Source organism: Toxorhynchites rutilus, unplaced genomic scaffold, assembly GCF_029784135.1.
Source record: "Toxorhynchites rutilus septentrionalis strain SRP unplaced genomic scaffold, ASM2978413v1 HiC_scaffold_4, whole genome shotgun sequence".
Classification (NCBI taxonomy): Eukaryota; Metazoa; Arthropoda; class Insecta; order Diptera; family Culicidae; genus Toxorhynchites; species Toxorhynchites rutilus.
In genome coordinates, this window is record NW_026599982.1 from 391,076 (window position 1) to 405,165 (window position 14,090).

Consider the following 14,090-nt stretch of genomic DNA (forward strand, 5'->3'; position numbering starts at 1 on the left):
TGTAAATGAAAATCACTTTTGCTTGCAAGTAGTGAAAAAATATCATGCAAAAATTGTGTCTCTAGATAATTTTATATTATAATGTTATGTTCTGGTGAGAATATCTGAAAAATCTGAAAATCTTTTAAATTAGGGTCATAACGACGTACGTCTAATAGGTAAATAACACCAAGAAAAAAATTCCATACAAATTTTAGCAATTTAAAACTGCTTTAAGGGCGACTGATAGAGAATAGCTGGTCTCATACAAACTAATGTCGTATCCAGATGACACCATTCCACCGTCAACGCGAAAAGCAGACATACGCAAGGCGTGAGTACTTTCACTCGCATCGGTTTCTGTTCTGCTTTCGCATGGAACAGTCATGAAAAATTGTTTGCGTATGAATGCGTCCGAGCGAAGTAATATTCGCACCCATTTACGCATTCGGCTTGGTGTTCCCGTGATGTAATCCAATAGCATCAGTTTGACTTGGTGTTCCCGTGATGTAATCCAATAGCATCAGTTTGGCTTGGTGTTCCCGTGATGTAATCCAATAGCATTTGGATCCAAAAATGGTCCAGTCGGTAATTTTTCCGATCATAGAGAACAAACTCATTGCACCCCTGATACGCTCAAAATATTTCAAAAATCCAAATATTTGTCGAGTTGTTATCCAATCAATTTTAGATCGGAACCAATGACGGAGAGGTCGAGAGAGAACGCGGTTTTGGTCATAGAATACGTCAACGGCGATCGCTTCATAAGTTTTCCAACCAGTGCTTTAAACAATCTTTGGTTTTTAAATTACAACATACGAATCAACAAATTAGAAGAATAAAAAAATTGATTGTTCTATTGTACATACCTTTCAATTCATCGACAACAGAAATGCTTTCATTGCTAGACAACGTATTTCCAGTATCAGAATTCTTTTGTTTTGAGCATGTTTGTTGTGAAGGAACGTCATTTCGAATGGCTGAATTTTGTGCGATATCATCTAAAGATTTCTGGATGCAATCACCTGAAAATATACATGAGGGTAAAAAAGTATTTAATGAACATAGCCGGAAAATTACTTCATTTAATTAAAAAAAGTTAAGATAATTTAATCACAGTTGTTATCAATAACCTATTACAATGCAAATTGATTGGACAAAACACTTCAGTTTGTTTGTACTCATACATTTAGTTTACACACCGTCGGTTTCGTACAGAATCATACACGTTTTGTTTTACTTCTACAACTTTTTCGGACACGTTGCAGAGTTATGCTCACACAAACTGCGTCGTCAATCTAAGAACACACGGGAACTTCCGATCGGACACAATTTTTTCTTCACGCGAATTCTCGGGAAACAAAAACACACTTTTAGGTATAGTCTTTTTCTCTACACAAGCCAAAGGATAACTTCAAAAACACACAGCCCTCGGTTGAGTGCAATTTACGGCTGGAATTTTGCAATCGGCTGACTGCACACAAAAATTTTGAAGGTAGCACGGAAGCGGGATCGGTTGAGCCAACACGATGTAATCACCTAAGACAAGACGTGACAACTGGCTTCTTACTCTTCTTTCTGCATTTTCTTCGACCAAGTGCTAGATAACAGGGAAGCGAGATGTGAAGGTTGCCAAATGTTATAAAATTTCGGAAGATTATTTTCCCATGAAAAACATGTGTTCTTCGTATCATGTATTTTCTGAGTTGCATAATTTTTTTTTGTATTAATCTTCCGACCGAATATCACATATTTTAAACAATAAGTATTTTCCTGTTATTTTGGTATCCAAAAAATAAAATGTGAAGAGATAAAGAAAACTAGAAAACGTAGATTTGATAGTAGGTGTATGATATGTTGACATATATGAATTAAATTCAAAGTTCATTTTATTTATCAAGAGATTACGGGCCTTACCGTTTACACTTCAAGATGAAAACGGAATGGACGACACGCCATGAAATTTCGTTTTACGAGTTAGAGAAAATGATGGGTTTTCAGGTAGAATGAACACTCTTCAAATAGAAATTATGAATGAAAATTAACTTCTCCGTATCATATTAGTGTTGATTGTGAATGGAAAACTTTGCTTTCTTCATTTGGTAAAATAATCTCGTACAAAAATTGTGTCTGAAGATAATTTTATATTATAATGAGTAGTTTTAGTGAGAATATCGCAAAGTGTATAGAAAACAGGTCAAGTTAGGGTAAGAAAGACGTTCTTCAAGTAAATAAATAACGCCAAGTAAAAATTTTCATTCAGGTTTTAACAATTTAAAAGTGCCTTCGGGCCGAGTAGTAAGACTTGTTAAAAGCTTATTTCGTTTCCAGATATCGATACCGTATCTCTGTCATCGCGGATAAACTTCAATTCGTTTTTACCGTGGAGTGTATACGGAAATAAGGCCTTATAATTTAACTTTGATATCGTTCAAATACTAACAGTACTGAAATATTGATAAAATCATACATTCCCAAATAATAACATAGCGTTTATTCAGGTTTTTTTTTCTGTAGGTATGTATGGTTTATTCAAGTTCCAATATGATTTTAAATACTTTTCTGCTGCGTTGGTTTTTATTTGTTATTAGATTATAATTATATTGCTAACTGCTTTACGGTTGGAAAATAATTGAATGCTCTTCTCTGTTAGGTCGCTGCTATTATGCTATGCTAGATGGCAAAATAATCCCGAAAAGATGTAGGGTGGAAATTCCGATGCAATGTTTCCTTCTCTTCGGGAACACCGGACGTAATAGAAACGAAAATATACAAAAAAAATCCATTATAGAAATTATCGCTAAATTGAAATGTGAATGCAACAATTATTCAATTTTGAATATATTTGGCAACATATTTATCTTTGTTAATTTTGTTTGCAAGTGGTCCGAGTTTGACAGAAGTGGTGGTCCGGAATCGGCCCCCTATTGTCATGTCTCGTCTCAGGCTTCGTTTATTGCGATAGTTGCACCGTATTCGTTCGATTAATAATTGATTTCTGTATCGGGGATCACTAGTCACCAATATATACACAGTAGAATATAAATTGAAGCATTGTTTGTTTACAATGACATAAAGCTGCAAGGTCATCACCTGGTCTTATAGGAGGAGGAAGGAGAATAGAAGGAGTTACAGAGTATTGCTGTACGAATTTTCAAACGCGTTTTTCTCAAAACCATGTTTTTCAATTGGTGGTATCAATATATCAGGATCTACTCGACCGATTTGGCTGATATTTTTTATCAGCATTTAAAAATTAATTATCTAAAGCGTTACATGCCGTTTTGACGTAGAACTACGTCTTTCATTAAGGGTGCCAAATCAGAAAACAAGTCACGTTTTTATGAAATAAAGTTAATGTTAATAACTATTTTTGCCGCGAACAGATTTTGGCGATTTACATACTAAACGAATCGGAAATTCCCTAAGATTTGTTTAATATGCTATACATTGGAATCTCCTGGTTTGTAAATGTTTAAAATTCATGAAAACTTTAAGCGTTTTCATTTTTCCTTACATTTGTTCTGTCCATTTGCGTGCTTTCCAGAACAGAGCTGTCAATAACGAGCATTGAAGGGGAAATCGTAGGATTTAAAGTCTCCGCGAACAGAGGAAAAGAAGAAGATTGAAGGGGAACACTTGCCTAGAGTATAAACAGTGGATCTCGCTGAGGCAAACTTTTATCATTCCACTCCGACCGTCGACAGAGACGGACGTGTTTGGAGCTCCATTCATTACCTGATTTTTAAAAAGCTATTTATTTCTCTTTTCAGATTGTCTACCTGCGATTCATCAACTACCTGTCTGCCCTTGAGGACTACAACAATGGGGAAAACCCGGTCAACCGACCCAGGCATACCACATGGCACCAACAAACGACATCGATCGGACACCGGCAAGGAGCCAATATTAGAAAGAAACCGCTATGCTTTATTGGATGGCCATACCGAGGAGGAACCAACTACCGAGAAAGTAAATGTAGAGAAAAAGGTGAAAGTACCACCTTATTTTACAACATCGAGAGATATAGGAACTTTGAGGTCTGAACTGCTGGCGCTGAAATTGCAGCCAGTTTTTAAAATATGCAGCATCGGGATTAAAATCACTAGTCCCAACCTGGAGCAATATAAAATAATTGGATCATACCTGAAATCAAAAAATCATGAGTTTTACACTCACGATACGCCGTCTGAAAAACCATTTAAGGTGGTGTTGCGAGGTCTTCCTGCTATTGAGTTGGAGGATATTAAAAAAGATCTGGAACAATCATACAATATTCAGCCGTTAGCTGTATATCGGATGACTAGGCATAAAACGCCAGACAATGGGTATTCCAATGTTTTGTACCTGATCCACTTCAAGAAAGGATCAGCCAACATAACTCGCATAAGAGAAATCAGTGAGATCTTCAACATCTCGGTACAATGGGACCGATACAAACCTCAACATCGGGATGTAACGCAATGTTCAAATTGCCTTGGTTTCGGACACGGAACAAGAAACTGTCACATGAAAACTCGTTGTGGCAAGTGTGCTGCTGACCACCTAACAAGCACTTGCAGCCTTCCAGAAAAAGAACCTCGCTAATGCGTTAACTGTGGCGAAAGTCACCAAGCCACCAGCCGTAGCTGCACAAAACGTGCGGATTTTAAACGTATCTGGAAGCAAGCTACTGATAAAACACAGAATAGGAAGAAGGTTCCAGAATTTACTGACAAAGAGTTCCCTCCAATGGTTTCTCGCACGATTCCTGTTCTTCCTCCTCTTCCACTTCCTACAGGTCGCCCCCAAACGGCCTCTTCTAGCGAAAAGCCAAAAAAGGAGCAACCGAGCTATAGTAAGGTTGCAGCTATTGGTTTATCACCTACACCAAAACCTTCACCTCATTCCTCTTCTACTGAGGAGCTTTATAGCATGCAAGAACTTGCAACCCTGTTCTTGAACTAGATCGACAGACTAGAAGTTGTCGCAACCAACAGGAACAAGTACAAGTTATGCTACATTTTTATTATAACCATGGATCGGTCATCTCTAAGGCTAATTAATTGGAATGCCTGCTCTCTTAAGAGTAAGCTTATCGAGTTCACTGACTTCCTGGTGACAAACAGCATCGACGTAGCTATCGTTACTGAGACGCATCTTAAACCGAATATTAATATTCGAGTCCCGAATTATCGTCTATTGAGAATGGATCGTGCTGGTTCTGGTGGAGGAGGTGTTGCCTTAGCCATCAGAAATAACATCAGATATCGACTTTTGCCGTGTCTGAAACTCAACATCATCGAAGCTATTGGGGCGGAAATCACAACATCGATTGGGTCTATTATCGTGATTGCGGTCTACTATCCCAAACAGACGTCAATCAGAGATGGCTCAGCGTTGCTTCTTAAAAACGATATCATCAAGCTAACACGAAGGCAGTCGAAATACGTCATCGGCGGGGACATTAATGCTCGACATCAGTCCTGGGGAAACCAAAGGAGGAATCAATATGGAGTGACTCTAAATGATGATCTACAGTGTGGGCGCTACAGGATTCTTAGTCCAGCGACCCCTACATTTCTCGTTCTGGAGTACATTCCATAATTGATTTCTTCATTACCAACATGGATCGCCACATCGGTGATCCTATTGCCCTTAACGAGTTGAGTTCGGATCACTTCCCAGTGATGGTTGAATTGGGAGTGAATGTCGTAGTCAGGAGGCCACAATGTAGACGGGACCATCATCGTGCGAATTGGGTGGAATTCCAGCAGCTTATTGACAACAACATTGATCTCAATCAACCTCTTGAATCTCCCGAAGATATCGAAGCAACAGTCAGCTCTATTCAAACTGCAGTTATTCAGGCTCGCCAAAACCACATCCCAGAAACGATTCAGGTGAGTGACTCTGTTCAAATTGATTCCATTACTAAACATTTGATTAGGCTTCGGAACCTCTATCGAAGGCAGTACCAACGTACTGGTATTCGAGAGAGGAAACGACAGTATAATCAGTTAACCAAGGTTATCCAGGCCAGAATGATTGATCTCCGTAACAAAAAATTCGCAAAATATATTAGTAAACTTCCGAATAACTCAAGCCTTTTTGGAGGCTCGCTAAAATTCTCAAGACCAAGTCTAATCCTATTCCTCCTCTTCTTCAACCTGACAATTCAGAACGATTGATAACACCTGCCGAAAAGGCTAATGCAATTGGCAACCATTTCGCTAGTTCACACAATCTTGGCCAGAACATTACAAGTCCATTTGAAGCTTCGGCGAATGATACTGTAAGGGCTATTGACAATATCCATTCTGTACCTCAAGAGAGTGAAATCATCTCGACTGCAGAGGTTATCTCGGTTATACGCTCGTTGAAGAATATGAAGGCCCCCGGCTTCGACAGTATATTTAACATTGAGTTGAAACATCTTGGTAACAACTTATATGAAATTATGACTTCTGTCTTCAACAGATGTCTATCACTTGGCTACTTCCCCTCGAGTTGGAAGTTGGCAAAAGTGATCCCGATACTAAAACCCGGAAAAGATCCTTCTTCTTCAAAGAGCTATCGACCAATTAGCCTTCTCCCAGCATTTTCGAAAGTATTCGAAAAAATTATATTAACGCGCATTCTTGCTTTTGCAGATGAGCACAATATATTTTTGGATGAGCAGTTTGGATTCCGAAAAGGTCACTCTACAATTCACCAGCTTCGTAGAGTATACAATATAATCAGACGAAACAAGTCAGTTTCAAACTCATCTGCCATGGCACTTCTTGATGTTGAAAAAGCATTTGATAATGTTTGGCATAATGGTCTCATTTACAAGCTTCAGAACTTTGGTTTTCCTACATACTTGATAAAAATTATAAAAAATTATATTTCTGATAGAGCGTTCAATGTTTCTATAAACAATATTTCATCAGAGAAATTCATTGTGAATGCAGGTGTTCCTCAAGGATCCATCTTGGGACCAATTCTTTTCAATATCTACACTTCATGCTTGGTTTTAAAGTCTGTGTTAAGGAACATTTTTCGATGAGAACAAAAGTCCCCCTACTTTCATGTATTTGCAATGCCGATTTCCCCAAGGCTGCTTGGTTTTGATGGCTGTGTTAGGGAAACCGTAAATCGGGCCAATCAGAACGATGCAGTTAGGGCGTTTAGATAACGCCTAATATTTTACAGTTATTCAATTGTTTATCTAATGAAAAACAACATTTTGTTAGTTGCGATAGATGCGTAGAAATATTCCCTATCAAGTGATGCAAACATCTCTCCTATCCAGTAAGAAATGTTCGAGCTATAAGCATTCGAAATCTTTCATTTTTTCCTGCATGTTCTGTGTTTAGGTTTTCATTTTACCCTCCATATATTCCGGTTATACGTAGTCCCACGTCAAAACGGCAAATGGTTTTAAAAGTTATAGTTTCTGCAGCAAATTATTTATTGTGCATTCGTCTACATTTGAATTAAAGGTAAAACCTTGTAAAATTATATAGATTTCAATTTATAATTTTTCTCATTGATTTTTAAAGAGGTAAGCGGCCACAGGAGGTTACTCAGCTGGAGGTGCTGGAACCGGGTTTTGTGCCGCTTAAAGATAATTAACTGCCACATCCGCAGTAACCGGCCTGGGAGGAACCATTCGTGCCCGAGGAATGATATTTGGTCTCACTCCGTAAGCATTGTTGATCTGCTGAACGACAATTCTGCGAGCTTTTTCCAACCGATCGGTGTTATTGTTGCGGAAACAGCCGAGTTGATATAGATAGAGCAACACTCCTACGAAAACTACCGTTAAGCATCTTGCCGGAGACGAGTATAGATATACAGGTCGGACTCGATTATATGTGATTCGATTATATACAATTTTGGACTCGATTATATACAGCTTGGAAAAAAAAAAATTTTCTAGCTTATTTCAAGAAGGAAAGGAGAGCCTTTCAGCGTTAAGGTGATGTTTAAGTGGCTATTACATGTGCAGTGGGGTAAAAATCGGGATTTTTTAAGATATTGCTTGAATTTTCACCAGGAATTGTTTAGATCGATATTGCAGCCAAATAATGAAAGATAGAAGTTGGGCGTCAAAGAACGAATTGTAGAGCGGTTAAAGAACTTCAATTTAATTGTTGCAAAACAATGTAGTTCAATTTAAAATTTTAGGATAAAATTAATAATAACACATTAAAAATTATTAACTTTGAAGTTTTTCACTTCCAAAATGTTATTAACATCCACTAATTGAGTTGTTCCACTACTAATCCTGTACTAATTTTTCTCATCTTGCAAATGAAATCATCAAAATTGTCTTCCTTAGCGTACTTTTTAATGTAGAGCCAGTTTGAAGCAACAGAGTCCGAAACAAAAAAAAAACTATCTCTTCTCTGTTCTATAAAAAAAATGTGGTAATATCTAATCGTTACTGAAAATAATCTGCCAGTTCCTCTGGGAATTTAAAATTACATTCAAGTGTTTTCTATCCATGTAACACTGTGACCAAATACATTTGGTTTTGTGATTTTTCAATCAATCGCAATTAACAGAATAGCTTCTGAAGATTATTCTTCCCTATCAGTAGAATATTTCCGTATCCAATATTGGATGCATAAAACCTTGTGCATCCAACGTAACACTCTCGTTTTCGAAGTCCCCCAAATATTCATTCATTCAGAATGAATTCAGATTCAAATTCAAACAAATGATCTCTAAATCAACGATAGTCCTACGTCACCCTTGCGGTTATACCATAGATATAACCCACTTCCTGTTTTTCTTGTTGCTGATGCAGTGACGCTAACTGAAACTAGCACAATGTCGCTAGTACTAGCACAATGTCGCATAGACAAGAATTTTTACATTTTCCGGATTTTTTGCAAAAAGGGACTGCATAATAATTATGAAGAGGGTTGGCGATACAACCGAGCCTTGGGGAATTCCCCTTTCTTGGATTTTCAATGAAGATTTTGTGTTGTTGACTATGGCTCTGAGTTCTATTTTCTAGGAAACTTTTCACATAGAAACCTAGTCTTCCACGGATCACCCAGTCGAAGAGACTCTTCAATACTGGATATCTCCATGCTGATCAAATGCTTTATTTAGATAAAGTGATGCCACATCTGCGTGGTGATCTTTCTCAATAACGTCATGTACAATAGCCTGTAGATCTTCGAGGTGATCTTCTGTGCATTTTCCCGCACGAAAAGCGAACTGTCTTGGATCGAGCAGCTTATTAGACTCTAAAAAGGTCTTTAGGCGTCGATTTACTATCCTTTCTAGAACTTTTCCAACACAACTCAAAAGAGTCGAAAATTGTATAGAAGATGTTGGTTTTGACTACGTCTTTCATTTCTGTACCGGGGTGTTAGTTCAAAGTTTCTAAAACGAGAGAGTGACGCTGGACTGCAAGGTTTTGAACGTTAATACCTCTTTACCGGCTGGATGGAGTGGTATAATAATCACTTCATCCAAGAGATAAAATGTCAACGAATTATATGATTGTCACTTATCGGTTCAAAAGCTTAAAAATTGCTTTGAAAGCAAGCTATTGAAATCATAACAATCTTGCTCATTGATGATGATTGGTGATCGCAATGTGTTCCCGAACACGGTCACAAAATATAGGCACATGAAAAACCGTGATTTGTTTTGCTCGCTTGCATGAGCTTCGTATTACGGAATGGAGGAGTAGGCATGACAATATGGGGTTGCAGTAGAAATGAACACACTTTTAAAATCAAAATTATGAATGAGAATTAATTTTCCCAAACCAAATTAGTACTCTATGTAAATGAAAATCACTTTTGCTTGCAAGTAGTGAAAAAATATCATGCAAAAATTGTGTCTCTAGATAATTTTATATTATAATGTTATGTTCTGGTGAGAATATCTGAAAAATCTGAAAATCTTTTAAATTAGGGTCATAACGACGTACGTCTAATAGGTAAATAACACCAAGAAAAAAATTTCATACAAATTTTAGCAATTTGAAACTGCTTTAAGGGCGACTGATAGAGAATAGCTGGTCTCATACAAACTAATGTCGTATCCAGATGACACCATTCCACCGTCAACGCGAAAAGCAGACATACGCAAGGCGTGAGTACTTTCACTCGCATCGGTTTCTGTTCTGCTTTCGCATGGAACAGTCATGAAAAATTGTTTGCGTATGAATGCGTCCGAGCGAAGTAATATTCGCACCCATTTACGCATTCGGCTTGGTGTTCCCGTGATGTAATCCAATAGGATCAGTTTGACTTGGTGTTCCCGTGATGTAATCCAATAGCATCAGTTTGGCTTGGTGTTCCCGTGATGTAATCCAATAGCATTTGGATCCAAAAATGGTCCAGTCGGTAATTTTTCCGATCATAGAGAACAAACTCATTGCACCCCTGATACGCTCAAAATATTTCAAAAATCCAAATATTTGTCGAGTTGTTATCCAATCAATTTTAGATCGGAACCAATGACGGAGAGGTCGAGAGAGAACGCGGTTTTGGTCATAGAATACGTCAACGGCGATCGCTTCATAAGTTTTCCAACCAGTGCTTTAAACAATCTTTGGTTTTTAAATTACAACATACGAATCAACAAATTAGAAGAATAAAAAAATTGATTGTTCTATTGTACATACCTTTCAATTCATCGACAACAGACATGCTTTCATTGCTAGACAACGTATTTCCAGTATCAGAATTCTTTTGTTTTGAGCCTGTTTGTTGTGAAGGAACGTCATTTCGAATGGCTGAATTTTGTGCGATATCATCTAAAGATTTCTGGATGCAATCACCTGAAAATATACATGAGGGTAAAAAAGTATTTAATGAAAGTCATAGCCGGAAAATTACTTCATATAATTAAAAAAAGTTAAGATAATTTAATCACAGTTGTTATCAATAACCTATTACAATGCAAATTGATTGGACAAAACACTTCAGTTTGTTTGTACTCATACATTTAGTTTACACACCGTCGGTTTCGTACAGAATCATACACGTTTTGTTTTACTTCTACAACTTTTTCGGACACGTTGCAGAGTTATGCTCACACAAACTGCGTCGTCAATCTAAGAACACACGGGAACTTCCGATCGGACACAATTTTTTCTTCACGCGAATTCTCGGGAAACAAAAACACACTTTTAGGTATAGTCTTTTTCTCTACACAAGCCAAAGGATAACTTCAAAAACACACAGCCCTCGGTTGAGTGCAATTTACGGCTGGAATTTTGCAATCGGCTGACTGCACACAAAAATTTTGAAGGTAGCACGGAAGCGGGATCGGTTGAGCCAACACGATGTAATCACCTAAGACAAGACGTGACAACTGGCTTCTTACTCTTCTTTCTGCATTTTCTTCGACCAAGTGCTAGATAACAGGGAAGCGAGATGTGAAGGTTGCCAAATGTTATAAAATTTCGGAAGATTATTTTCCCATGAAAAACATGTGTTCTTCGTATCATGTATTTTCTGAGTTGCATAATTTTTTTTTGTATTAATCTTCCGACCGAATATCACATATTTTAAACAATAAGTATTTTCCTGTTATTTTGGTATCCAAAAAATAAAATGTGAAGAGATAAAGAAAACTAGAAAACGTAGATTTGATAGTAGGTGTATGATATGTTGACATATATGAATTAAATTCAAAGTTCATTTTATTTATCAAGAGATTACGGGCCTTACCGTTTACACTTCAAGATGAAAACGGAATGGACGACACGCCATGAAATTTCGTTTTACGAGTTAGAGAAAATGATGGGTTTTCAGGTAGAATGAACACTCTTCAAATAGAAATTATGAATGAAAATTAACTTCTCCGTATCATATTAGTGTTGATTGTGAATGGAAAACTTTGCTTTCTTCATTTGGTAAAATAATCTCGTACAAAAATTGTGTCTGAAGATAATTTTATATTATAATGAGTAGTTTTAGTGAGAATATCGCAAAGTGTATAGAAAACAGGTCAAGTTAGGGTAAGAAAGACGTTCTTCAAGTAAATAAATAACGCCAAGTAAAAATTTTCATTCAGGTTTTAACAATTTAAAAGTGCCTTCGGGCCGAGTAGTAAGACTTGTTAAAAGCTTATTTCGTTTCCAGATATCGATACCGTATCTCTGTCATCGCGGATAAACTTCAATTCGTTTTTACCGTGGAGTGTATACGGAAATAAGGCCTTATAATTTAACTTTGATATCGTTCAAATACTAACAGTACTGAAATATTGATAAAATCATACATTCCCAAATAATAACATAGCGTTTATTCAGGTTTTTTTTTCTGTAGGTATGTATGGTTTATTCAAGTTCCAATATGGTTTTAAATACTTTTCTGCTGCGTTGGTTGTTATTTGTTATTAGATTATAATTATATTGCTAACTGCTTTACGGTTGGAAAATAATTGAATGCTCTTCTCTGTTAGGTCGCTGCTATTATGCTATGCTAGATGGCAAAATAATCCCGAAAAGATGTAGGGTGGAAATTCCGATGCAATGTTTCCTTCTCTTCGGGAACACCGGACGTAATAGAAACGAAAATATACAAAAAAAATCCATTATAGAAATTATCGCTAAATTGAAATGTGAATGCAACAATTATTCAATTTTGAATATATTTGGCAACATATTTATCTTTGTTAATTTTGTTTGCAAGTGGTCCGAGTTTGACAGAAGTGGTGGTCCGGAATCGGCCCCCTATTGTCATGTCTCGTCTCAGGCTTCGTTTATTGCGATAGTTGCACCGTATTCGTTCGATTAATAATTGATTTCTGTATCGGGGATCACTAGTCACCAATATATACACAGTAGAATATAAATTGAAGCATTGTTTGTTTACAATGACATAAAGCTGCAAGGTCATCACCTGGTCTTATAGGAGGAGGAAGGAGAATAGAAGGAGTTACAGAGTATTGCTGTACGAATTTTCAAACGCGTTTTTCTCAAAACCATGTTTTTCAATTGGTGGTATCAATATATCAGGATCTACTCGACCGATTTGGCTGATATTTTTTATCAGCATTTAAAAATTAATTATCTAAAGCGTTACATGCCGTTTTGACGTAGAACTACGTCTTTCATTAAGGGTGCCAAATCAGAAAACAGGTCACGTTTTTATGAAATAAAGTTAATGTTAATAACTATTTTTGCCGCGAACAGATTTTGGCGATTTACATACTAAACGAATCGGAAATTCCCTAAGATTTGTTTAATATGCTATACATTGGAATCTCCTGGTTCGTAAATGGTTAAAATTCATGAAAACTTTAAGCGTTTTCATTTTTCCTTACATTTGTTCTGTCCATTTGCGTGCTTTCCAGAACAGAGCTGTCAATAACGAGCATTGAAGGGGAAATCGTAGGAGTTAAAGTCTCCGCGAACAGAGGAAAAGAAGAAGATTGAAGGGGAACACTTGCCTAGAGTATAAACAGTGGATCTCGCTGAGGCAAACTTTTATCATTCCACTCCGACCGTCGACAGAGACGGACGTGATTGGAGCTCCATTCATTACCTGATTTTTAAAAAGCTATTTATTTCTCTTTTCAGATTGTCTACCTGCGATTCATCAACTACCTGTCTGCCCTTGAGGACTACAACAATGGGGAAAACCCGGTCAACCGACCCAGGCATACCACATGGCACCAACAAACGACATCGATCGGACACCGGCAAGGAGCCAATATTAGAAAGAAACCGCTATGCTTTATTGGATGGCCATACCGAGGAGGAACCAACTACCGAGAAAGTAAATGTAGAGAAAAAGGTGAAAGTACCACCTTATTTTACAACATCGAGAGATATAGGAACTTTGAGGTCTGAACTGCTGGCGCTGAAATTGCAGCCAGTTTTTAAAATATGCAGCATCGGGATTAAAATCACTAGTCCCAACCTGGAGCAATATAAAATAATTGGATCATATCTGAAATCAAAAAATCATGAGTTTTACACTCACGATACGCCGTCTGAAAAACCATTTAAGGTGGTGTTGCGAGGTCTTCCTGCTATTGAGTTGGAGGATATTAAAAAAGATCTGGAACAATCATACAATATTCAGCCGTTAGCTGTATATCGGATGACTAGGCATAAAACGCCAGACAATGGGTATTCCAATGTTTTGTACCTGATCCAC

At 37.3% G+C, this 14,090-nt stretch overlaps 1 protein-coding gene across 2 annotated transcripts in view; it reads right to left on the minus strand.

Moving 5' to 3' along the window:
- LOC129782124 (uncharacterized) overlaps positions 1–14,090 on the minus strand; it is a 205,134-nt gene that overhangs the window by 156,956 nt on the left and 34,088 nt on the right. The window contains exons 3-4 of one of the 2 annotated variants that reach the window (XM_055789532.1): positions 10,601–10,732; positions 849–1,004 (exon numbers count right to left, since the gene is read on the minus strand). In XM_055789532.1, the coding sequence (XP_055645507.1) occupies positions 849–1,004; positions 10,601–10,732 (288 nt within the window). Of the gene's footprint in view, positions 1–848; positions 1,005–10,600; positions 10,757–14,090 lie in introns of both variants that reach the window. The other variant, XM_055789531.1, reaches the window with a different exon arrangement.